General features: G+C 58.1%; 12 protein-coding genes across 12 annotated transcripts; 8 read left to right on the plus strand and 4 right to left on the minus strand.

Moving 5' to 3' along the window:
• Positions 1 to 680: 680 nt before the first annotated feature.
• SPSK_06590 (uncharacterized protein) lies at positions 681 to 1,412 on the plus strand (the record flags this gene model as incomplete). The annotated part of the gene is made up of 1 exon (XM_016733292.1): positions 681 to 1,412. One exon carries the CDS (start codon positions 681 to 683, stop codon positions 1,410 to 1,412), a length of 732 nt encoding a protein of 243 aa, XP_016592714.1.
• Positions 1,413 to 3,788: 2,376 nt separating this feature from the next.
• SPSK_06794 (uncharacterized protein) lies at positions 3,789 to 4,055 on the minus strand (the record flags this gene model as incomplete). The annotated part of the gene is made up of 1 exon (XM_016733488.1): positions 3,789 to 4,055. One exon carries the CDS (start codon positions 4,053 to 4,055, stop codon positions 3,789 to 3,791), a length of 267 nt encoding a protein of 88 aa, XP_016592715.1.
• Positions 4,056 to 4,202: 147 nt separating this feature from the next.
• On the plus strand, positions 4,203 to 5,566 carry SPSK_06295 (uncharacterized protein; the record flags this gene model as incomplete). Its single annotated transcript, XM_016733001.1, has 3 exons — positions 4,203 to 4,410; positions 4,473 to 4,534; positions 4,601 to 5,566. 3 exons carry the CDS (start codon positions 4,203 to 4,205, stop codon positions 5,564 to 5,566), a joined length of 1,236 nt encoding a protein of 411 aa, XP_016592716.1.
• Positions 5,567 to 5,687: 121 nt separating this feature from the next.
• Positions 5,688 to 7,500, minus strand: SPSK_06130 (cycloheximide resistance protein; the record flags this gene model as incomplete). Its single annotated transcript, XM_016732837.1, has 3 exons — positions 5,688 to 5,753; positions 5,823 to 7,258; positions 7,326 to 7,500. The coding sequence occupies 3 exons, from the start codon at positions 7,498 to 7,500 to the stop codon at positions 5,688 to 5,690; spliced, it is 1,677 nt and encodes a 558-aa protein (XP_016592717.1).
• Positions 7,501 to 8,508: 1,008 nt separating this feature from the next.
• Positions 8,509 to 11,742, plus strand: SPSK_05882 (nonribosomal peptide synthetase; the record flags this gene model as incomplete). Its single annotated transcript, XM_016732591.1, has 1 exon — positions 8,509 to 11,742. One exon carries the CDS (start codon positions 8,509 to 8,511, stop codon positions 11,740 to 11,742), a length of 3,234 nt encoding a protein of 1,077 aa, XP_016592718.1.
• A 677-nt stretch (positions 11,743 to 12,419) lies between these two features.
• SPSK_06618 (isochorismatase) lies at positions 12,420 to 13,080 on the plus strand (the record flags this gene model as incomplete). The annotated part of the gene is made up of 2 exons (XM_016733320.1): positions 12,420 to 12,815; positions 12,895 to 13,080. The coding sequence occupies 2 exons, from the start codon at positions 12,420 to 12,422 to the stop codon at positions 13,078 to 13,080; spliced, it is 582 nt and encodes a 193-aa protein (XP_016592719.1).
• Positions 13,081 to 13,603: 523 nt separating this feature from the next.
• On the plus strand, positions 13,604 to 13,864 carry SPSK_06799 (uncharacterized protein; the record flags this gene model as incomplete). Its single annotated transcript, XM_016733493.1, has 1 exon — positions 13,604 to 13,864. The coding sequence occupies one exon, from the start codon at positions 13,604 to 13,606 to the stop codon at positions 13,862 to 13,864; it is 261 nt and encodes an 86-aa protein (XP_016592720.1).
• Positions 13,865 to 14,449: 585 nt separating this feature from the next.
• On the minus strand, positions 14,450 to 16,252 carry SPSK_06132 (uncharacterized protein; the record flags this gene model as incomplete). Its single annotated transcript, XM_016732839.1, has 1 exon — positions 14,450 to 16,252. The coding sequence occupies one exon, from the start codon at positions 16,250 to 16,252 to the stop codon at positions 14,450 to 14,452; it is 1,803 nt and encodes a 600-aa protein (XP_016592721.1).
• Positions 16,253 to 16,971: 719 nt separating this feature from the next.
• On the plus strand, positions 16,972 to 18,516 carry SPSK_06235 (pantothenate transporter; the record flags this gene model as incomplete). The annotated part of the gene is made up of 1 exon (XM_016732941.1): positions 16,972 to 18,516. One exon carries the CDS (start codon positions 16,972 to 16,974, stop codon positions 18,514 to 18,516), a length of 1,545 nt encoding a protein of 514 aa, XP_016592722.1.
• Positions 18,517 to 18,813: 297 nt separating this feature from the next.
• On the plus strand, positions 18,814 to 19,548 carry SPSK_06589 (uncharacterized protein; the record flags this gene model as incomplete). The annotated part of the gene is made up of 1 exon (XM_016733291.1): positions 18,814 to 19,548. The coding sequence occupies one exon, from the start codon at positions 18,814 to 18,816 to the stop codon at positions 19,546 to 19,548; it is 735 nt and encodes a 244-aa protein (XP_016592723.1).
• A 282-nt stretch (positions 19,549 to 19,830) lies between these two features.
• Positions 19,831 to 21,951, minus strand: SPSK_06038 (fungal specific transcription factor domain containing protein; the record flags this gene model as incomplete). The annotated part of the gene is made up of 1 exon (XM_016732746.1): positions 19,831 to 21,951. The coding sequence occupies one exon, from the start codon at positions 21,949 to 21,951 to the stop codon at positions 19,831 to 19,833; it is 2,121 nt and encodes a 706-aa protein (XP_016592724.1).
• A 1,007-nt stretch (positions 21,952 to 22,958) lies between these two features.
• SPSK_06304 (tyrosinase) lies at positions 22,959 to 24,303 on the plus strand (the record flags this gene model as incomplete). The annotated part of the gene is made up of 2 exons (XM_016733010.1): positions 22,959 to 23,056; positions 23,124 to 24,303. 2 exons carry the CDS (start codon positions 22,959 to 22,961, stop codon positions 24,301 to 24,303), a joined length of 1,278 nt encoding a protein of 425 aa, XP_016592725.1.
• Positions 24,304 to 24,448: the final 145 nt, after the last annotated feature.

Below are 24,448 nucleotides of genomic sequence, written 5' to 3' on the forward strand. Positions count from 1 at the left end.
CCGTTTCGTCACGGCTTCCATGTTATCGTTTTTGATTTCTTGTAACGCTGAAGAACTTGGTAACCATGCCGGTCTAGATGAACTTTTTACACCCTCTCCCCTCCCCATCTGCCCCGGAGCCCGTCCAACTTGTCGTCGGTGTGTGGATACATGGTTTGTTGGTTTGGTCTTGATCTTGATCGCTTGGCTTAGTTTGCAAAGATGAAGTCATCCTCGCAGGTATTACCTGGGCTTGTATGCATCCTCTTCTGGGCGGCCAGACAGCCTCACGGCTTGGCTTCCCACTTGCCATGTCATACAAGACCACAGGAGATGGTTCTAGAGCGTTGCCTTCCAAGTTAACAATGCTAGCCTGTCGAGGCAGGCCACACTCTACCCCCTCTCGCCTCCTGACTTGACAATGGCCGTGACGTACCTCTGACGACGACAGGCTGCCTCGTTGGAAGTCGATGATGCGATGGATCCGGGGCTCGTCTGTTGAGAAGGATCTGTGTATAAAAGTCTGGCCATACCATTCCCTTGTTGTCAGCACTGCATCTTCACCTTATCTCGACATCCAGACATCTCGTCACCATACTACAACACAACGTTCACAAACAGTCTCCATTCCTTCCACTCCAACCACCCCACACACCAACATAACTTACCTCGCTCAACTTCCACCCGCATCCACCATCACCATGGCCGACGTCCAGAGCGCCACTTCGCAGGTCACCAATGACCCGAAGACCTCGGCCGAGTCCGCGTCCGGTGCCGCCGGCACCAAGGACACCAAGGACAAAGATCCCGAGGCCGAGAAGAAGGAGCAGGACAAGAAGCTGGCGCAGCAAATCACCACGGCGCTGGAGCGCTGCCTCGACAAGGTCAAGCCCATCTGCGACATGATCACCCAGAAGATGGAGGCCGCCGACCGCCAGCCCAAGGACGAGCTCGACGAGGAGGGCCTCGTCAAGGAGGTCAAGCCCCTGATCGAAGAGGGCGGCAAGATCCTGACCGAGGCCAACGGCGTCGTCCGCGGCCTCGACCCGGACGGCCGCATCCAGTCCCAGGCCAAGCACCACGCCGCCACCCACGAGGCCACGCCCGAAGAGTACCACCTCGCCGACGTGCTCAAGGAGCTGACCGGCAAGGTCACCACCACCATCGACGGCGCCAAGAAGAAGCTCGAGAACATGCCCAAGGCCAAGAAGGAGCTCAACCCACTCTGGGGCCTCCTGTCCGAGCCCCTCGCCCAGATTCTCGCCGCCGTCGGCCTGCTCCTCAGCGGCGTCCTCGGCCTCGTGGGCAAGCTGCTCGGCGGTCTGGGCCTGGGCGGACTCGTGGACAACCTGCTGGGCGGGCTGGGCCTCAACAAGATTCTCGACAGCCTCGGCCTGGGCTCCGTGACGAGCTCTCTGACGGGAAAGAAGTAGAGGGCGAGGCGGGCAGTAACGGACTGACGGAGGGAGGATACTGGAAAAGAACCATTTGGATTGTACGGGCGTAGGGCAGGGATAATATGGATATGGACATCACCAGGAACACGAATAATTAGTTAGCACTTGACAATATCACGTTGCATGAGAATATCACGACTTTCACAATAACTCACTGGTGATATACTTAAAAAAGAAAGAAAACAAAGCAATTCACTACGACCTCAGACTCGCCAAGCAACGACAGTGCACAACCATGCAGGCCGAGACATGCTAAGCTTTACACGTCCTGCGTTAGAAAAGAAGCTTTGCGGACAAGAATTAGCGCTGCGGACGGACCTTGTGAAGGAGAGAAACATAAGAGAGCGTGCAGAAACACACAGATACACAACAGAGAAGATATCGTGAATCACGCTAATGAAAGTGATGAGTTGCTACGAATACCTGGAGAACTCGAGAGCGCGCAGTGGTTTGCCGATCATTTGTTGGCTGGGAGTTGCACGTACGGAGGAATACAACGTACGACATGCTCCATATTACTGGTCATTTCCTGCTGCCCGGCAGGGAAAAGACTACAGTATTGCACGATGTCACCTGGACCCTGGACCAGGCTTGAGACGAACTTTTACGTCTGAGCGAAAGGCATGCAATCAGAGTAGGGGAAGCTGGTGTATTTTAATCTGTTTGATCAATTGTTTTTGTTTTATTCACAAAAGAGAATGTACAGCCTGCCCACGATTGTGTCTCCTCTAAACAAGCTTTGTTAGTTTCTCTTGGACAATCCTCAGCTCCTCCATTGTCAAACTGACGCGTCCCTTTGCGGATCCATACTCTGTACGATATGGCCTCGCTCACGGCCCTGCATCCTACCGCAAACGAAAACAGACATGGCCTCCGACTGTCACATTGGAGAGGTGGCCTGAATCCAATATTAGGTCGGCAGAAATAAAGACTCTCTCAAACACGAACCTTTGGAACTGTCAAACATTTTTCAGGGGTTACCACGACGGAGATTGGACAGCAGAAAACGTGACATCCCAAAACAAACGTAAACAGTCATCAGAGACTGTTGGCATGGCGGAAGACCCCTGAACAACGGCTCATCCTGGTTGCTGTGCCTCTTTGTTTTCTCTCCTTTTTTTCTCCTCTCCGGAGAAATCCTTTCAAAACCACAACGAACTGCAGAGTCGCAGCTGCAACAGGCACCCCTGACATGTGCAGCGCCATGTACACAGTATGCGGCCAATGTGGAATTACTTGGTCGGGAATCTTGGCTGTGCGACCATCAAAATCGAGACAAGAAACTACGAAGAACTGAAAAACGAATTCAAAATAACATACGCTGGACTCATCTTCCTTTGCCATTGTTGCTGCCCCATTGTTTGGATTTGAATTATGACACCTTGCCTCCACTATCCACCAAATAAACTCCCACTAGTAGTCGAGATTCTCCATTCCTTGCTCACACCTCGAACTTCTCCGTTCATCACTCCATACCAGAGGTCGCATTCGACGATACCCAAAGGACCTGCCCCATTCTGTTGGCCATGTTTCTGATACTCCGCTTGATGTGCGACGTTCTCCATCCTTTTAATATCTCTGTCGTTTTTCATGTTTGGTCCGTCGCCGATGAAAATCTGGTTCTCCAATAGGACCTGACCCAGAAACATCCGTGCGCATTCGTACCCACATCTCCGCACAGAATTTGCACACTTGCCCACACGAGTCCAGGCGCACGGCCGCACCGGTGAACGACAATTGTGGAGACGACACGAGGGCTGAAGAGGGTCGACAGGGCGGACAATGGAGCCCAATCTGGAGCATGGACAAGGGCGTGCGGGACGGGAAGATAGGGGGAACCACGACCAACTGGAGTTCGTGAGTGCTACGATGTACACAGGAGAGACCTCGAGGTCCTCTACGGACACTAAACACGGCAAACGGCAACGGCACACGCGGCGGGCCCAGTCCTGCTAGTCCTGCTAGCCCTGCTCATCTTCATTGCTTCTATGCTGTGAAGAGAAAAGATGGACGAGGCCTGAGAGTTGCGGCTGCAGTAGTTTGCACTGTTTGTTGATCAGAGGCTGTTCTTTTCCTATTTTTGCATGTCGTACGATGTACGCGTAGACAACGACATGTACTTCCAACCCGACCCATCCACACCCACGCCATCGTCCTCGTCTCCGGTTCCCAGGTTCACCCTTGTTTGGCGGACACATCCTTCCATGTCGACCACGGCTGCTTATGCAGAGTGAAGGGAGCCGTCCGTCTGCAGACTTTGCAAGACTCTCACTCTCTGCAGGTGTACTTTTGCATGTCTGCCAGGACCGTTCGTCGTGACAGGATGCTCAGAAAAAGAAAAGCCTCAGCATCCTAGTCAACGTCGCCTCCAACTGTGTTGCACAGACCCCACAGTCGACGTCCTCCAGCCGCGCTGGCCTCGCATTCCGTGCGTCTCGACTGCTGGATATCACATCCGGCCACGTTCAACGGCAGCCATCGACAGACGACCGCCGCTGTCCTTGTCGCCCGTCGTGGTGACTTTGTTTGATATAATCTTCTCGTATGTCGGTCGCTGCCTTCGAGCCTCCTTCTAGCCGCTTTATTTGCGTCTTCTCTCGTTCCTTCTTCCACGGACATGTTTGTCTGAGCGCCTCCGCGGTATAAGAGACGCGTTCTGCCTAGACATCCGTCTTCATCGACTCACGACAGCACAACAGCACGACAGCACGACAACACCGTCGCAAACACAAGCACCGTCTTGCCATCAGCCCTTTACTCGTCACCATGTCCAACATCGACCACTCCCGCGATGGCGAGTCCAAGGTCACCGAAATCATCGCCATCATCACCGTCAGCTGCGCCTTGACGTCGACCCTCGTCGTCCTCCGTGTCGTCACGCGCACCTTTATCGTCCGCGCCTTTGGCCCCGACGACTGGGTCTTGGTCGTGGCACAGGTCCTCGCCATCGCGGCGGCCGTCGCCATCGGATTGGGTGCGTTGTCGTCCGCCTTGTCCTCTGGCTTTTGATTTTGTTTGCAAAAACTAACAACGCAGAACAACACTTTGGCATGGGCCGTCATGTGTGGACAATCGAAGACCTCGTACCATACACCAAGGTGTGTTTTCTCCTGTCCCCGTTCGCTGTCCTCACTCGCGTCTTGTGCCCACTGACGATCTCGCAGAGTTTCTACTCCTCCATCCTCGTCTACAACGCCGCGCTCGTCCTCGTCAAGGTCTCCATCGTCCTCATGTACCGCCGCATTTTTGTCGGCACCTGGCTCCAGCGCGCCAACCTCGCCGCCCTCGTCTTCCTGACCGCCTGGGGCATTGCCCTCGTCTCCTTTTTGTCCATGCTCTGCCTGCCCATCCAGCTGCTCTGGGACCCCACCGTCAAGGGCCACTGCATCGACTTTGTGCCCGCCTTCTTTGCGCCGGCCGTCATCAACCTGATCACCGACCTGACCGTCTTCATCCTGCCGCTGCCGGCCATCCGCCAGCTCCAACTGCCCCTGCGGCAAAAGATCATCCTGGCCTTTATTCTGTGCCTCGGCCTCTTTACCTGCATCATCTCCATCGTCCGCCTCTCCACCCTCGACGCCGCCGCCACGTCCTCCGACACCACCTGGGACAACACGGGCGCCGCCCTCTGGTCGTACCTCGAGCTGACCGTGGCCATCATCGCCGCCTGCCTGCCGACCCTGCGGCCCTTTGTCTCCCGCTTCTTTCCCCGCCTCATTTCGTCCGGTGGCTCCAACGACCAGCACTCGGCGCCGCCCACGGGGCCCGACGGGCCCCTCCAGACCTGGGGCGGCTCCGGCGGGCCCACCTCCAGCACGCCCTCGGGCCAGTACTCCAAAGTCAGCGACAGCACCGACGCGCTGTACGCCGACGCGGAGATTGGCATGGACGTGCTGGCCCCGGTCGACAAGCCGCAGCCTGTCGTGCAGACGACCGTGCAGCACACGTACCGCGAATCCGTGGCCCGCCGCGGCCGCAACGAGACGACCATTGGCACGGGCCGCAGTCCGCGGTCGCAGGGCAGCGACGAAGTCGAGCTCACAGGCCAGGGTTATGGACACGGCAATGGAAACACAAACACAAACAGCGGGATCCGAGCAACAACGACCATCAAACAGGAGTACCAGTAGGTGCGTATGTATTGTACGGAGTGTATGCAAAAAAAGTGTACTTAGTATTAGTGTTATTATAGTGCTTGAATTTACGTTCTATGGAATGGAAAATTAAATGTTGCAAACGAAAGAACCAGCTTTACGCTACCTTGCGCTTGGCCAGCTTGCTCTGGATAAACTTGTTCTTGGAGATGGAAAAGCGGATCTAGACGGTCAGCATTCGTAAAGTCAGGGAAGCCCTCAACTGCCTACCAAATGGGGTCGCGTGACTTACCTTCTTCCCAAACACATAAAGAAACATGCCCATCACGCACGTCAGGCCGTGCACGGCGCCGATCCAAAAGTACACGTCCCGGTAGCCGCTCCGCTGAATCCAGATGTTGATGACAAACGTCATGACGAAGCTGCTGATGCCCCGGAAGATGGTGACGGCAGCATAGCCGTCCTGGGCCTGGGCGCGGTGGCAGTCGAGCAGGTAGGTGTTGCTGATGAGGGAGTTGATGGAACCGGCAAAGATGGCCAGTCCGTAGAAGAAGACGGGGACCATGAACGGCGCGCGGACCTGGAGGGACCACCCAAACCCCCAGAAGCCGAGCAGGCCCAGGAAGAACGAGGGGACGGACAGGACGATGCGAAACTCGGGCTCGTAGATGCCCTTGTTGCGGCGGGACAGAAACGTCACGAGCCAGTCGGACAGCGGACCGGGCAGGGCGTTGCCGAGCGTGGCGCCGACAAAGGACGAGAAGACGGTCAAGCCGACTTGATTGCTGGTGAAGTTGTACGGGGCCTTGGTGAAGATGGACGACAGGCCGACGGAGAAGGAGGCCGCCACGGCCACGCTCCAGCCGTACGAGAGGGCGGCCCACGAGACGGCGGGCAGGAGAAACGCGCTCCAGGGCGTGACGAGGGCGCGCCAGAACGACTCGTCGCTGAAGCGGCCGTTGAAGACGCGCAGGCTCTCGCGGTAGCTCATCCGCGCCTCGACCGCGGGCGGAGTGGACTCGACGTCTCCATCGTGGACGCTGCTGCTCACCGTCTTCTCGTCGCCTCTCGCAAGCGCCGGAATGCCCGAAATCTCCCGCTCGCTGCTGCTGTCGTCAATGTCCTCCAAAATGTCCAGATCCAACTGCGCCGGACGGTTGTACGTCGTCTCGGGACAGGCAAAGTAGAGGACAATGGTGTAGACGGTATAGACGATGCAGGCCCAGATAAACGGCCACCGCCAGCCCATGGACGACAGGATGGCCGTGCCGATTGGTTGCCCCAGCGCGTTGCCGCCGGACAGCGCATAGTGCCAGATGGCGAGGTGGATGCCGCGCTCGTGCACAAAGAACAGGTCGCCGACGCTCGAGCTCACCAGGTACTCGAGCCCGGCAATGCCCAGGCCGTGGATGCCGCGCCCGACAAAGAGGCCGACAATGTTCTCGCCGGCGGCGACGACAATGACGTACCCGAGGATGGCGATGGCGTTGGACGCGAGAAGCACGGGCCGCTTGCCGTAGATGCGGGCCAGCGGACTCGTCAGGACGGCACTGACGCCCAGCGTCAAGAGCACGACGCTGACGCTCTGCGAGACGGTGTTGGCCGTGGTGTGGAAGATCTTGGCCATGGCGGCGTTGGCCGGGTTGATGAAGTTGTGGGTGCCCGCCATGAGGCCGGTGCCGCAGGACAGGAAGATGGACGTGAGGACTTTGCGGGTGGGCGACCAGTCTGTTGCAACAAAACCATTAGTAACGAGCGATCAGAGCGCGCTCGGTGGACGGCCAGCCGGACATACTCAGCGGATCGTTTGGACTCGACGACGGCTGCGGCGCCAGCACGGTCCCTGCATGCCGTCCCGTGCCGTGTTTGAGGAACGCCGTGTTGCGAATCCGCTTCTCGCTCTCTTTCTGCAAGTGGACAGTCCCGGGGACGACCTCGTCCGTGTCGGGTTCCAAGATCCAGAGGCCCATGATGTGTCGATCAGATGGAGTATACGGGAGAGGAAAAGACGACACTAGTAATCAATGTTGAACAACGAGAAGTTTGTGGGTGGAAAGCGGCCACGCGACGAGTCAGTTGTTTCCAATCAGACTCGAGTGCTTTCTATGTTTTTTTTTTATTTTGTACAGATGCAACTACTATTTATTCAGACGTTCGTTGCTCACCTTGGATCGCCGCCTACAACGTGTGCATCGCCGAGTACTTTGTCCCGACAACTCGTGGACGCTCCTAGGCACGCCTAGCCTGGGAATCATCTTCTGCAATCGATCGCACCATCGTGCATTTGCTTTCTTGGGACGGTATCCACCAGAGTGGACTGTCGACTGCAAGATGGGACGCGAAAAACTGAGGATGCTAACAGAAGAAGTCTGAGACGTCGCCTCCCCGTCTTCTCCCCGGCAGCTGGTCGTGGAGGTCGTCAACTTATACAAAAGTGACGTGCTCAGACGCTAGTCTTCTTTTTGGCATCGCCGACGATAGTCCGGCTTGGTGACCGTGGAAAAAACAGACTATCGACCTGAAATGGTTACAGCGCTTATCCCAACCCCTGCAAACCTGGCCCATTCCCTGCCAAGACGTCCCATGCTCCCAGAGACTCGGCGATGCAGATTGGGCAACTCCATCGTCAAGCCGGGGAGTGCATGCGATGAACGACGGCAGTTCCTGTCCTCCCGCAGTCTCCGGTGCTTTTCCCATCACCGCACGACACTACTGTGCCGACTTCCAGACAGACAATCCCTAGGCGGGATGGTGTAATTGTCTAATTCTCTGTCACAATGGCTGTCCAAACGTGGCCAGGCCCGAGCTCACGGGTCAGCCTATCCTCGATCCTTGTCGTCCATGTGGTTTAGTTTTGTGCGCGTGTTCACCGTCCGTACTGTGTTTTGCGCATCATAAGTCGAACGCTGATTATAACATCGACAGGACTCGTGGCCGCGACTGTTAGCTGCGTCTCGAACAAGACTCTCTGCCACAACATGTCGTCCGCGCCCCACCCCGAGGCCGGCCGCCGGCTGCTGCCACACATTGCCGACCAGGTGGCGGCTGACACGCCCGACCGCGTTCTGTACGAATATCCGTCGTCAGCCGACTTGACACGGCCATGGACGACCGTCACGGCGCGCCAGTTTGCCAATGCAGTCGACCGAGCCGCGCACTGGATACGAGACAATGTGCACGACACGAAGACCATCGCCGATAACCGGACAGAGGTCCTCGGGTACAGCGGGCCACCCGACCTCCGCTACTATATCCTGGTGCTGGCCGCCGTCAAGGCCGGCTTCGTGATGCTCTACACGTCGCTGCGCAACAGCCCCGAAGGCGATGCGGCCGTGCTGGAAGCGGCAGGGTGCACGACGTGGCTGCAGGCATCGCGGGGCACACACATTCAGCGGGTGGTCGACTTGGGCACTCCGTTCGCGGCGAGCCTACGACTCGTTGCCCTGCCTGAGCTCGGCTTCTTCCTCGACGACAGCACCCCGTCGCCCCCGTTTTCGTACACAAAGACGTGGGACGAGGGCAGGCGAGACCCCGTGTGGGTACTGCACACGAGCGGCAGCACAGGCCACCCGAAGCCCGTCACGCGCTTTCTGGACAGCGTGGCGTTCGCCGAGGCCAACACGCTGCTGCGGCCGATCCACGGACGACCACTGCTGCTGCACGACATCTGGGGCGCCCGTGCGTACCTCGGGTTCCCCATGTTCCACGCGGCCGGCCTCAACAACGGCATCCTGTGGCCGCTCGTCCACGGCGGGACGATTGTGCTGGGCCCCCCGGACTTGGCCCTTAACACGGCCGACGTCGTGGCCGACGTCATCCGTGCCGCCCGCCCCGCGGCGCTCTACCTGCCGCCGTCGCTCCTCGAGGACCTGGCCAAGGACGAGGCCACCCTGCAGCTGCTGGGCACCACCAAGGCGATTGGCTACGCGGGCGGCCCGCTGAGCCACGCCACCGGCAACCGCATCGTCGACCGCCTCCCGCACACGGTCCTCCACCAGGGCATCGGCACCACCGAGACGGGCTGGCTGCCGGCCGTGCTGACCGACCGCCGCGACTGGTTCTACACGCACGTCCACCCAGACACGGGCTGCGAGCTGCAAGACCGCGGCGGCGGGCTGTACGAGCTGGTCTGTGTCCGCCAGGCAGCGCTCGAGCAGTGGCAGCCCATCTTCTCGACGTTCCCCGACCTCCAGGCGTATCCCTTCCGGGACCTCTTTTCCCGGCATCCGGATCCGCGCAAGAGCGATCTGTACAGGTACGAGGGCCGCATCGACAACGTCTTGGTGCTGTCCAACGGCGAAAAGGTGCAGCCCCAGGCCATGGAGCTGGCCATTGTGGCGAGTCCGCTGGTCGGGGATGCTCTGGTGGTGGGGCAAGGGCGGTTCCAGACGGCGCTGCTGGTGCAGCCGTCGCCGAGCGCCCGCTCTCTGCCGCTGCCCGACTTTCTGGCGGCTCTCGCGCCCGTCCTGGATGAGGCCAACAGGACCGCCCCGGCGCACGCCCACATCCATGCCGACTTTGTCTTGGTCGGCGATCCCTCGAAGCCGTTTGTCCGCACCGGCAAGGGCACCATTCGACGCGCACCGACCGTAGAGCTGTACAAAGACGAGCTGGATGCGCTGTATGAAAGGGCAGAGGCCGCCCAGGGCGAGGGGGGTGTTGTCGACTTTGCCACAGAAGACTCGTTGAGAGACAGCTTGCGGGAGGCCATCAAAGGTCTTGCCAGCACAAACAAGGCCATTGCCGACGACGACGACTTTTTTGTGACAGTTGGCCTGGATTCACTGCAGGTCTTGACAATCAGACGGCAGATTGCAAGGGACGTGCCGGACAGCATCAGGCCGGCAGACATTGCGGCGGCACTCATCTACCGGAATCCGTCGTTGGCTGCTTTGACACGGGCACTGTGGGAGATGCAGAGTGCGGGTGGACAGGCAGCCGATAGGGAAGGCAGTGCAGCGGAGCAGCTGCTGGCAGAGTACTCTCGGACGTTGCAGGCCATCAAGACAAGCGCAAACGGCGCAAACGGCCACGCCACCAACGGAACCAACGGCGCCAGCAACAGTCACACACCCACTGTCGTCCTCCTGACGGGCAGCACGGGAAGTCTCGGTTCGCACCTACTCAACACGTTGCTGCACACGCCCGACATCGATGAGGTTTGGTGTCTCAACCGGGCAGAGGACGGCGGACTTGAGAAGCAGAAAGAACTTCAGGCGCGGCTGGGAACTGCCGACAGTCTCGAAACGGCCCTCACTGCTGGCCATCTACACTTCCGTCGTGCACGCCTCGCCGACGACCATCTAGGCCTGCACGGCGATGACTACGCCCGCCTCCAGCGCTCCGTCACCCACATCCTCCACACCCAGTGGCAGGTCGACTTCAACCTAGCCGTGTCGTCGTTCAAGCCGCACCTTGCCGGCATCGTCAAGCTGGTCGAGTTGGCTGCGTCGTCAACCCGCCATCCCCATGTCCTCTTCACCTCCTCCGTCGGGATTGCCAACCGCTCGGCGGCCGCTGTGCCTGAGCAGTTTTTGTCTGACTTTTCCACGGCTGGGTCTGGCTACGGCGAGTCAAAACTGCTGGCCGAGCTTCTTCTGCAAAAAGCAGCGGCGGTCCACGGCCTCCCCGTCACCGTCGTCCGCGTCGGCCAGATCAGCGGACCGGTCACGCTGCCAAAGCATGCAGGCATCTGGAACCCCAAGGAATGGTTTCCCAGCCTGGTCGCGTTCTCTGCCCATACGCGGCGTTTGCCCACGTCGCTGGGCCGCAACGAACGTGTCGACTGGATCCCGGCAGACCATTTGGCACAGATCCTGCTGGAGTTTGCAACCGCCGCCACAGCCGCGACCGCCCCGGGCGAGGCCACGCTCGTGCATGCCGTCCACCCCCGTTCTACGACGTGGTCCGACGTACTTCTCCCGAGTGTCCTCGCTCACTTCAAGGCACAAGGCACGCCCCTCCAGGCAGTCGCTCTCGACGACTGGGTCGCCACGCTGGTCAAAGAAGCACAGACGGCCGACGACGCCCTGTCGGCCAAGCTCTCGGCCCTTCGTCTCGTGCCGTTCTTGTCCAGCCTGGCGACTGCGTCGGCTCCAGCACGGCCGCTATTCGACACATCCATCGCTGTTCAGAAAAGCGCAACATTGCAGTCGCTGCCTCCCATTGCGGCCGACTCTGTCGAAATTTGGCTCCGCCAATGGGGCTTGTAGCTTTGGACAATCGCCCATATCGACTGCTAAAGCGACGTCTGATATGGTGTAATGGTCAACGTCCGACGCTCTGCATCGAGCTCGGGGCTATTCCCCGTGTTAGAAATAGAAACAACGGATGTGGTTACGATTTGATTTATTCTTGGTTGATTATTCAAGCGAATAAAACAAGACTTAAAATTTTATTTGAATATTTGATTTTGATTAGTCACGCAGGGATTTTGAAAAAAATAAAATAAAAGTAAACATAAGCAATCGAAAATCGATACAGAATAGACAGTTTATTTATTTCAATGGATGACAAACTTCTATAATCCTCATAACAATTCAGTATGCGACATACGAGCCGAGCGTTCGCCGACGTTGCGGACCTATCCACAGTGGCCCAGCCGAACTCGGGTGGGACGTTTCTTGGCGCAAATACTTGTAAGTCGTCTCGGGTGGGAATAGCATCACACCATCACACCATTCATCCGCAATTCCCCCACTGGCAACGAACGTTTCCGACGACCTGTATTTAACACAATCGAAACAAACTCCAAGCTTAAAGAGATCTCTTCTCTCACCCTCATCAGCCCAAGCACGCAATCGACTACTACCGAAATAGACAGCTCGAACAAGCACCACATCCCTCAGCTCAACGCCTCCAACAACACCTCCAACAACTCAATACCATCATGGCCCCGCAGAACATCCGCGCCATCTATGGCATCCCGCCGTCCCTCCCTTCCCTCACCGACTCTGTCCTCGTCCTCATCGACACCCAGGGCGAATATGCCCATGGACTCTTGAAGGTCGAGAAGGCTGCCGAGACCCGCGCCGTCATCAAGGGCCTCCTGGACCGCTACCGCGCGGCAGGCCCCAACTCGGTCGTCCACGTCGCCCAGGCCAACCGCGAGGGGGCACCCGTCTTCACTCCGGGCACGCCGTTGGCGGATATTCTACCAGAACTCACGCCCACAGACTCCGAGCCTGTCGTCTACAAGCGCCATGCCACGGCGTTTACGGGCACCACCTTCCAGCAGGAGCTCGACAAGATTAGCAAGAAGAAGCTGGTCGTCGTCGGCTACATGGTATGCTTTGGTTTTCGCTTCGCTCGCGTTTTGTTTCTCCTCTCCACGCCTCGCTCGAAAGTCGCTAACGTACGTACAGGCCCACAACTGCGTCTCCGCAACGGTCCGCGCCGCCGCCGAGCTCGGCTATGACGTCTACGCCGTCCGTGACGCCGTCGGCGACCGCGACCTGCCTGGCGCCACGGCCGAGGAGCTTGTGCGCGTGTCGCTCATTGAATTAGCCGATGTCGTGGCCACCATCATCGACAGCAAGGATGTCCAGTGACGGGACGTTGTTTATTGTACTCTACTGAAGAAATGACTCGTACACAAAAGCTAAACCATGTTTCGTTCTACTCTATGACATCCAATTCCGTCAGAAGTGGATACGGCACTCGAGCCCTTACTCCCAAGGTGTTTCCCTCCTTGGCGATGCCCAACACGGTTCCATTGGGCAGCTTGCCCACTTGCCGGGGACTCCGGTACGCTTGGAGCAGCCGCATCATTTTTGCATCCTCGCCCACGTCCGATTCCTGGCCATATTCGAAAAGCCTCATAATGCCATTTTTCATGTCCTTTGTTTCTTTTGTGTCCGATGCGGAGTTGTCCGCTGCTGTTGGGGCCACATCCTTTTGAGATCTGCGGGCGTCCTTTCGTGCTTTCTTCCATGCTTGTTTGCGTATGCGCTGAAGAATGGCGTCGAGCAGCGGGTCGTTTTCAAGCTGCTTGGCCACGTTTGAAACCCAGAGCCATCCCCGCCTTTCGGCGGGATTCGTGGTATTGTCGGCGGGCTTGTCTCGGCGTGGGAGATGCCTGACCCGAGCCATCTCCTGCCACATGGCGGCCATATCGAGCTCCATCGAAGTAGTTTTCCCGTGAAAATTCGACACCATTTGAGCCGAACCAGCTGGCGCGGGAAACGAACGCATGAGCGTGGGCGTCTCGGTAATGCCGTTGATGATGTATCTGAAGCTGAGATACGCATCATCGAGTGGTACTTTGCCAAACTGGAAATCCTTTACGAAATTGTCGCCGGGGCTGTCCCCGCTGCGCTGGTTGCGAGACTTTGAATTTGCACCGTTGTTGTTGCCGTTCTAGAATGTGGTCAGGTTTTTATTTGTGTTATATTTTGATACGCGACGAGAACGCGACGGTTGCCTTCTTACCATGGTAACCAATTTTATTAGTGTCAAAGATTGTGAGGCTTTCAAATGACTTTGTGGTGGTGTACTCGATAATGTTTTGTACACAAGTAGGAGTGCATACGGTTTTTATGTTAAAATAAATGAGGAAAAGCCTCGAAATGGCTGGCTACTGGAAATATAAATGGCAGTTCTCACTGCAGCATACGCATGTTGCCCCTCTCTCGAGACGTGTTGAGTCACAACCTCATCGCCGCACATTTGCAGCCGACATGCAAAGTCGCTTGCGTGCCTCATGCACACTGGCTGCTGGCCACTACAGCCAACCACCCGTTTCTGCACCCTGATATTACATCACACAGCAGCCCGCATGCATTAAGCGGATGCCCGCTGGTTGCGGCGCATGCAGTCGGGTAGCACACATGTATGCACAGCCTCCCAACAGACATCAAAACCAGCGAATGATAGACGTACATCGTTATTGCAGTTCGTCTGCACGACTGAGCACAGTCCTCAGTAGCCCCTCGTCCACCCTTCGTGCAGCGTTTGCAGGTCGACCTCGTCGGCTGTCACCAAGTACGATGTCAGCTCATCTGGATCGCCGTCTTCCTCCCGCGCTGTCAAGCCGCTGCCGAAATAATGGAAGCGATTTGCCGCGGCCTCCTTGCGCCGCTGGAAGGCAAAGTCCTCCCACCGCGGCGTGCGGGTCACGTCGCCCTTGTGGTGCATCGTGCCGGGCCAGCCCAGGGTGACGCGGCTGGGGCCGGGTCCCTGCTTCCACCAGCTGCTGCACGTGTCGGTCGTTGCTTTGTCGGCGAAGAAGCCCTCGACCACGGCGTCAAAGTCGTCGGTGGCATCCTGCGTCGGCTCGAGGGCCGCGTACGACTGGGCCTGCACTTTGCGGATGCAGGCGGCAATGTACGTAGCGGTCTGCTCGCACTTGACGGGGACGGTGCCGGAGAAGGGGGTGCCCTGGGCCTGCAAGACGAAAAAGTAGTTTGGGAAGTCGGGGGCCATGACGCCAAAGTAGTTTTTCGGGTAGCCGACACGGCCGCCGGGGCCCCAGATGTCGCGGATGTCGGTGCCAGAGCGGCCCACCAGCGGATACGCAGGGGTGTAGTTGTCGGGAAAGCCCGTGGCGGTGATGATGGTGTCGACGGCAAAGGACTGGCCGTCGGTGGTCTCGATGCTGCTGGTCGTCACGCGCGCAATGGGCGTCTGCACAAAGTCGACCTTGGGGTCGCTGAGGGCCTCGAGGTAGCCAGGGGCGGGTGTCAAGCGCTTGCACATGGGGGCATAGTCGGGGATCAGCTTGGCCAGCAGCTCGGGGTCGTGGTTGACACGTTCCGAAATCAGGGCCGTCAAGTCCTTGCGCAGCTTGGCGTTGGCGTCGCTTCCCGCGTAGAAGCCGGCGATGCCCGTGTGGAAGGTAGCATTGAGCTCTTTGCGATAGGCCAGATAGTCTCCTTGGCCGTCGCGGGACGCAAAATGCTTACGCGTCTCTTCGGGGATCGCGTGGCCGGCCGGGTTGCCCTTCTGCGCCGCACGCGCCGTGAGTCCGCCGTTGAACGCCGCTGACACCCAGTTGCGTGTGCGGGCAAAGTGGCGTAGACGGGCCACGCGCGGCAGAACGGCCGGCAAGACCTGCATGCCGCTGGCGCCGTTGCCAATGACGGCGACTCTCTTGTTGTCGAGGATGTCGGCGGCGCTGTGGTGGTCCCAGCGGGCGGTATGCACGACAGCTCCCTGGAAGGTGTCCAGGCCTGGAATGTTGGGCGGTGCGGCATTGTTCAGCCGGCCGGTGGCTGAGATGAGAAACTGTGCCGCCACGGTAGACTCCGTCCCGGCCACCAGATCCCGCACCGTAATGTGCCAGTGTGCGTCCTCGGTCTCCCACACAGCACTGATCACTTCGTGCTGCAGCCGCAGGTGCTTGTCAACACCGAATTTCTTGGCAGTCGCCTCGTAGTACTCCCGGATTTCCGCGCCTTTGGCATAAAATTCCGTCCAGTGCGGATTCGGCGCAAAGGACAGCTGGTACGCGTGCGAGGGCACGTCACAGCGCACGCCGGGGTACTGGTTCTCCTCCCATGTGCCGCCAACGCGTGCGTGGCGGTCGTAAACGGTGAGGGTCAAATTGGGCACCTTGGCCTTCAGGAGCACGGCCGTGGCGATGCCCGCGATGCCGGCGCCGATGACGACGGCCGAAACGGGCTGGTGGGCATTGTACGCTGTTTTAGGCAGTGGGTACGGCGCCGGGCGGTTGCCACGGTCAAACGCCGCTGTGGACGTTCTGTTCTTGTCGATGGAGCCCATTGTGAGAGAGTATGTGGTTGTGTCTGATGGCCCACGGCATTGTTTGTGCTTCACGTTAGTGCACCATGCCGTGGTGGTGATGGCAGTTACGATAATTGTATTATAACGTGTTCTACCATTATAGATTCTGCACTTCATTTTCTTGCCTCGTCCATCTCAATTGCGCAATAGGTTGTTGTCTTCTCGCCATCTGGCTATCCCTCTAGATGCTACCCGGTTTTAGGTCAGGTGTGTCAACAGCGGGAAAAATACGGGTGCAAGTCAACTCGGGTGGGCAAACTTGTCGGGGACGTCTCGGGTGGGAAATGTGCGCCAACAAGCGTCTTGGCGCCTACCTGTCGGTGCGATGGTGTCTTGTTGACCTTGCTTGACCGGGGCCATCGTAGTTCTCTCTTCGTAGAACCCGTAAGCCGCCGTCACGCAACGCTGCATAGATGTTGATTGCGCCATCGCGGGTGCATCTTGTGTCGACGACAGTCTTGTGTTGACAACATAGATGCACCGCTGAAGGCTGTTGTAAATGTTCACAACTCAAGTGCAATCTTCAGGGTGTATATAAATAATCGAGGCTACATGCATGAATCAAAACTGTCATTGAGGGTAATTCTGCATCGCGACCTGGTATCTCAACCTATATTACATTGGGGGTTTCGCCCTCGCGTGTCGTCGCTTTCGCTTTGGCTTTTCTATTTTCGAAATCACCTACCTCCTCTCTCACCATGTCTGGCCACGAAAAGGCCATCGAGGCCTTTGTCCTGGCCTCACCACCGGCGTCGGACTCGGAAGCCGCGTCCGACCATTCCCCGAATGCCAACAGCCCAGACTCCCCTACCCTCGTCAACCGCGAGTGGTCCACCAAGGCGTCCTTCTGGCGCTGGTTCCACCCCAACGACGGCCCTGCCGAGCGCCGACTGGTGACGAAGCTTGATGTGTCGATCCTGGCGTTTGCGTGTGCCGGCTTCTGGGCTCTCTACATCGACCGCGGCATGTACAACAACGCGTACATCAGCGGCATGAAGGAGGACCTCCAGTTTTACGGTAACCAGTATGTGCAAATCAACTCGATTTTCCTCATTGGCTACGCCGTCAGCATCATCCCCTTGACGCTGATCAACACGCGCGCGCCGCCCCAGATCGTCATCCCCGTGTGCATGGCCGTCTGGGGCCTCGCAACATCGCTCGGCGCACGGGCGCAGTCCTACGGCGAGCTGGCCGGCTACCGTTTCCTGGTGGGCCTGGGCGAGGGCGCCTTCTTCCCGTCCATCCACTACGTGTTTGGGTCCTGGTATCGCCCGGACGAGCTGGCACGGCGGTCCGGGCTCTTCTACGTAGCGGGCAGCGTGGGAACCATCTCGACGGGGTTCCTGGCGGGCCGAATCTACGCCGACCTCGATGGCGCCCTCGGGCACGCGGCATGGCGCTGGATGTATCTGGTCGGCGGCGTCATTGCGCTTCCCATTGCTCTCTTTGGCATCCTCACCTTTCCTGGCACGCCGCAGCACCCCAACAAGCGGCTGTTCCGCGAAGACGAATTGGCGCTCGCCCGCGCCCGGCTGGCGGCCATGGGCCGGCGGTCCACCCGAAAGGCGTCGTTGGTGTTCTCGCTGTCGTCGGTCCGCCGGTTCGTCGGGCGCTGGCACGTTTGGGTGCTGGTGCCGTGGAGCATAGTCTACCAGCAGGGCTACCTGGCCATGCTCCAAGGGACGTACACGCTGTGGATCAAGTCGGTGGCCGGCAGCCACCACTACTCCACGGCCACCGTCAACAACCTGACGGCCGTGCCGCCCTGCGCCGCCATCGTGGCCATTGTCCTCTTTGCCTGGGTGGCCGACCGGTTTGGCGTTCGCGCGCGTCTGCCGCTGTTTGCCCTGGCGCACACCGTTGCCTTTCTCGGCCTGGTCGCGTTCGTCGCATACGACCACTCGCCCTTTGCGTACAAGTGGTTTGGCGTTGCCGTCAGCAATGTCGAGAACGCCATGGTGCCCGTCATGTACTCGTGGGCGAACCTGATCTGCACCGACGACGCCGAGGAGCGCGCCTTTGTCCTCAGCGCGATGCTGGCATTTGCCATGGCGTTCAACAGCTGGGTGCCCATCCTGTCCATGCCCACGGTGGAGGCGCCGCGGTATTTCAAGGGCTACTTGGTGTGTCTGCTGATGCAGCCAGTCGCACTCGCCCTGGCGTTTCTGGTGGACTATCTTCACCGAAGAGAGGTGCAAAAGAAGGCGAGGGCAGCAGGAGACGAGGCAGAGGGCAGTGCATAACTGTGGGGATGTGAATGCGTCAATTTATATATACTTTAATCGTACTACCAATTGTACGTAGTCGTTATCGCAGTCCTTCCTCATGTCGCAGTCCTTCTGGTAGCCTCTCCACTCTCTTCTTCACTTTAAGAAACTTCCATTGGTCTTGGCCAGCTGTTCGTCGTAGTAGGGCTGAAACGACAGCCAGCCTTTGTCGGGCGTGCCCACCTGTGTGTAGGTAAAGGCAGCCTCCTCGTCATTGATGAGTTTCTTCGGGTGGCCACTCCCCTGGGCCGCGGCATCCACCAGCAGCTGCGCATGGCATGTCTTGTCGAGGGACAAGAACCAGAAAGCGGCCTCGTCGACGCTGTGGCCAACGGTCAGCAGGCCGTGGTTCTGCAGGATGACGGCTTTGTTGTCCGCGCCCAAGACAGCCGCGATTCGTCGTCCTTCCTCCCGATCGAGGACAATGCCACCAAACTGGTCGTACACGGCATGGCTCTTGTAGAAACGGAGGGCATCCTGCGTAATCATGTCCAGTGGCCGCCCAAAGGCACTAAATGCCTTGCCGTAGACGGAGTGCGCGTGGCAGGCGGCATGCACGTCCGGCCGCGCCTTGTGGATTTCCGAGTGGATGGCAAACGCGGCGGCATTGATGGTCTCGCTGCCCTCGACGACGACGCCGTCTTCGTTGACGAGAACGAGGTCGGACACGCTGATTTGCGAAAAGTGCATCGACAGAGGATTCAGCCAGAAATGGTCGGTCAGAATTGGATCGCGCACCGACACGTGGCCGGCCACGCCCTCGTCGAAGCCGCGATCGGCAAATACGCGGAAGACAGCCGCCAGATGCTGCTTGCGGTAGAGACGCTCTTCGTGGAGCGAGGCAAACGTGGGATAGGATCGAATCTTCAGAGTCTTGCCGGTGGTGGTCCTGCCCAGCGCGCCTGTAGCGGCGTTGGCGCCTTTCTCGTTGGAGAGGACGACAGCGCTAGGGGCCATTATGTGATTCTATTCGTACGAGATTCTAGACGGAGTGTGGAGGGAGGGTGAAGGGAGAGTGGTCAAAGTCAAGTGAATTGGAGTTTGCTGAATTGTTGACGTGAAGAGTAAGGTAAGTCGAGTACACTGTTGTTGTTTGACTCCGCACTTGTCCACCAATGGCAGACGACGCCTGCCCGATTCGTCATTCTGGCCGATGGTGTCGCCGGTTGTCGCTTTCCATTCCCGGGCCAAAGCCGTGTACATTATGCCAGTCGTCGGGTGTGCATTTTACGCTGACTCAGGTGCTGCTAATTACAGCAACCCCTTTTATATTACGGCTACTCACCGTCATCATGGCCACGACTGCGGAATACCTAGTAGATACATATTTGCACTGGTCAAGTTGACCACATTGGCCATATTGACCGTCTGTGGCTCACCGGCCACCCCCCAACCCTCCGGCATCGCCAGCAGCTTATCAAAATCCTCGTCCCAGAAACGGGTCCACGAGGACTCCAGGTCGGTGGCGTCCATGCTCAAGTCGAAGCCAAACTCGTCCATCGATGCCGCGGGTGTTGTGATGCCGGCAGGGCTGGTCGAGTCCGGCGGAGGAGGGTCACCAGCAGGCTGCGTGGAAACAGTGGTTGTTGTTGCTGGTGACGGCCCCTGGGTCCCATCGACATTCGCACCCAGCTGCGTCCGGAACAGTTCAATCCCCCGTATGCACTCCGGATTGTGTCCCGCCCGGCGGTATTCGTCCTCCACCAGGGCGCCGAACGTGTCCACAAGTGCCAGGTCCGACCGGTTGAGGCGGCTCGTGGACACTTTGGTGGCGTAAATTCCGAGGGTCAGGACGCCCAAAAGGACGACGTCGGCCGTTATCAACCGCGTCGTCTTGCCGCGCGTCGACGAGTACATTAACAGGTCGTTGGTCGCCTTCAGCAAGGCCCGTGCCGACGCTGCTCCGATGCACAGACTAAAGTGAAGACGGTCGCGCAGCGGCGTGCCCGCGCAGTAGGTGTTGATTCGGTTCCGCAGGAAGCCGGGCGCCGACATGAGCGCCGGCCGGTGCAGGGCAATCAGCGTCTGGTGGAACTGGAGGGACACATACGTGGCCCGTGGGAGCTCACCACTGCTGCAAAACAGGTCTCGGCCAGGTCGTACGGACTCGGGAAAGGTGTCGGCCCAGTCGAGGAGGGCGCGGTCGAGATGGCCCATTTCGAAGAGCAAGTCTCTGACGGGACGACGTCCGCTGCTGCGGTAGAGGAGGTGAATGACCCTCGTCTTCAGACGGGCCAGCTCGACGAGTCTCCCAAAGTAATCGAACCCCTCGGTGACAGCTTTCGGCACCCTCCTATCACACTCGTCATCGCGAATGGCCGACGGCCGGCCCGTCTCCAGCTCCATTGTCCTTTCCAAGATGTAGGCGGTCCACCAAAGGCGGGAGGCCAATTCACTCTGTCTGTCGTTGTTGCTATCATTGCGGTGCAGTTGGATAGCCTGTGCTAGTCGGATGGCCTGCCCCAGACTGCCCCAGCTGGCGGCGTCTTTGTTGCGGTTTCGCAGGGCGAGGGTGAGGAGGACAAGTGCTTGAACAGACGAGATGGACGGCCGTGCCACCAAGTGAGCATACAGACCATATGCCGCTTCGAGATAGCGGGTGCCGTCGTCTGATACGCCGCCGTGTTCTTCATCAGCCGCCAGGCTGCATAGAGCATACGTGCATGCCAGAAGGCCGTAGTCGTTTGTCTGGCTGTCGCCGAGGTGGGCCACAGTATGTGGGATGTCCTGGCGGTCCATAACCGGAAAGAGTGGGTGGATTTTGGTGAAGAATGTCTCCGTGTATCTCGTCAACGTGCTATCGGCAGGGATTGGAGGCAAACCAGGCGAGGCTGTCCCAGTCGACAAATACGGCGATGGAAGCGGGATTTCGGATGCATACGCCAGTCCGTGCCGAAAGTGCGGAAACACGGGCTGCCATGCCGGGTTCTTCATCATGAATAGATCCAGCCACTGCACCAGAAGACAGAGGCTGTTGGTGCCGCCTGTCGTCGGCGTGGTCGAACTTATGTTGTGCGTGTCTGTTCTGGCCATTGTTGGCCCCGTCGACGCCTCGTCGTCATCTCTGCCCTCCCCGAACGGCGTCGCAAAGTGTCCTGGGAGGATCTGGTCCGGCGACCCCGTCCCGAAGGCGCGGTGTGGTGGAGAGGGAGGGAGAGCCGGGCATTCTCTGCCGGGTTGCACCTTCGGAGTGGCGGACGGCGTTTGCTGATATCGTCTTCGTCTTCCCACAGGCAACTGCCTTCTCCCCTCTGCGTCTGGCTTCCGTAGATTGGTCGTCACGCATACCACCGATCGCCGCACACAGTTGCGACAGCTCGGCTGCTCGGCGTCGCATTTGAGCTTGTGGGCACGACACCATTGGCAGGCCGTAGACTGGCGAGGGGCTCGCGTTTTGGCGGGTGAGGACATCGCGGTGATGGTGAAGATGAAACATATGAGACAGTTGTCGGTGGTCAGTCTCGGGTGGGACATTTGAGTGTCGGCATTGGCGCTAGCAGATCACGTCACTGTATCAGGATATTTCGGGTTCTGTAGTTGTGCGCTGTGGGGATTGGCGGCAGTAGCCAGTCCCCGGAGAGGACAGCAGGCCATAAGTTTGCCGTTCTCAACTTTCGACACCGCTGGTCTGCATAGGCGTTTGTTTTCCCCGTTGACGGTCATGGATGTTTGGTCACGTACCGACCCATGATTTACTCGTTCGTACACTGACTACAACGAAACAACTGAATACTGAATGACTGATTGACTAGGTATCTACATGACTAGAGACAGAAAAGCCGGGGCACGTGCAATAAATCCACCACCTGTCCTGCGCCGTATGTTTGCGAGAATACACTGTTGAGTTTAGCCTTTAGAGCAACAGTAAACGTTGCAAATTACAAGACATCTTCAACAATACGTGCACGGTTCAAATGTGCTTGTATGGTTCCTTCTTTCTTAATTCACACACGCACAGAATAAATATTTGATTCTGATAATATCCGTCTGCGGATAAAACATAATTGTCTGTTTCCTGCAATCAACACACGGTTAATACAAGCCTTTACAAACGTCTCCTTCTGCACGACCCGCGCTGCCCGTAGATTTACGACTGACAGCCAACACCTCTAGACAAGGGACGAGGACCTGTCCACTCAGCCGGTATGGGGCGGGGGTGGGACGTCCCAGTGATGTTGTTCTAATTGTTGATTGCCAGACGTATATTGGGCACTATTGATCTAATCTATCGGCACTTTTTTTGTTAATTTCGTCGGGGGCGGGAGTTGAGCACGCGTCGGTTGTTCGACTCGCCCACTTTCCTCGTCTCTCTCAATTGCCGTACAGATATATGAATAGTGCACATATATGTATGTTGTTCTGCCCGGGGTCGAAAATCCACTTTCCACCAACAAGTTCAACAACTTCCGACCACCGCCATGTGGATGAGTGTTGTCATTTCGCTTGCCCTGCTCTCGGGAGCCAGGGCTGCGGCTGTAGATGCGCCGTTCAGCAACTACCAAGCCAAGATCAACGCGTACGTTTTCCTTGTAAAGCGTTATCCACTTCGACCGTTTCCAAGCAAATGTCTCTAACACACCCAGGAGCCCCCGCAATCCAGTCTACCCGATCGATTCGGTCGACAAGATGGAGTCGTCCGCGATGCCCAATATCGACGCCTGGATGCACAAGAAGATTGAGGCCTACAAAAACAACAACTGCACCCTCGACAACGCGGCCATCCGCAAAGAGTGGAGCGACATGGCCGAGACGGAACGCCAAGAGTACACGGGTGCCATCAAGTGTCTGATGAAGCTGCCGCCCAAGTCGGACAAAACGCGGTTCCCGGGTGCCATGAGCCGCTACGACGACTTTGTCGCGTACCACATGACGCATGCGATGCAGCTGCACGACAACATACACCTGTTTGGCGCGCACAAGTACTTTGTGTGGCTGTTTGAGCAGGCTTTGCGCAACGAGTGCAACTACACCGGGTACCAGCCCTACATGAACTACGACCGGTATGCCGAAGACCCGGGCAACTCGCCCCTTCTCAATGGTAACGCGTCGAGTATGGGCGGCAACGGCGAGCCTGACCCGTCGTACAAGGGCGTGCCGCAGTACGGGCGCACGCCCAACATCATCAAGTCCGGCGGCGGCGGCGGCTGCGTCAAGAGCGGACCGTTTGCGGACATGGTAGTCAACCTGGGCCCGACGTCCGCGTCCACGGGCAGCAATCTCCCCAAAAACCCACGGGCCGACGGCACGGGCGCCAACCCGCGCTGCCTGCGGAGAGACGTCAATCGCAACGCAGCCATGGGCGCCACCAACGAAAAGGCCTACAGTCTCTTACAGAATACAAAAATGGACAAGTTTTATGACCAGCTGCTTGGCTCGCCGATTCCAAAGAACGACCCCTACCCCTGGGGCATCCACACGGCCGGGCATTACATTGCAGCTGTCGACCCGGGCGGCGACCCTTTCACGTCACCCGGTGATCCACTCTTTTACTTCCATCATACTTCGTTGGACCGTTTGTGGTGGATCTGGCAGAGTCAGAACGTGGAGGAGCGGCTGTATGCTGTGCCGTACTCGAACGCGACCATGCAGATGAACATGAAGAGAGACACAGGAGCGGTGAACACGGCCGGCGCTGTTGGAGACGACACGAACCCGTTGGAGTCGTTGGTGGACATGGAGTGGCTGGGCCCGGCCATCAAGCTGCACGAGACGCATGACCAGTTGGGCGGGAACGGTGGCAAGTTCTGTTACATTTACGTGTAGGGGGTGATGGGAGACATGTATTTTCATTTAACAGATAGCAGCTGTCGCTTATCAAATTGTGAATACACATACTGCATACCAACGTCTCCCTGTTGGCCGAAGTAGGAGGCAACTATGATGTGGAATAAACAATGGAACTGCATGT

This window comes from Sporothrix schenckii (genome assembly GCF_000961545.1).
Source record: "Sporothrix schenckii 1099-18 chromosome Unknown Cont38, whole genome shotgun sequence".
In the NCBI taxonomy this organism is placed as follows: Eukaryota; Fungi; Ascomycota; class Sordariomycetes; order Ophiostomatales; family Ophiostomataceae; genus Sporothrix; species Sporothrix schenckii.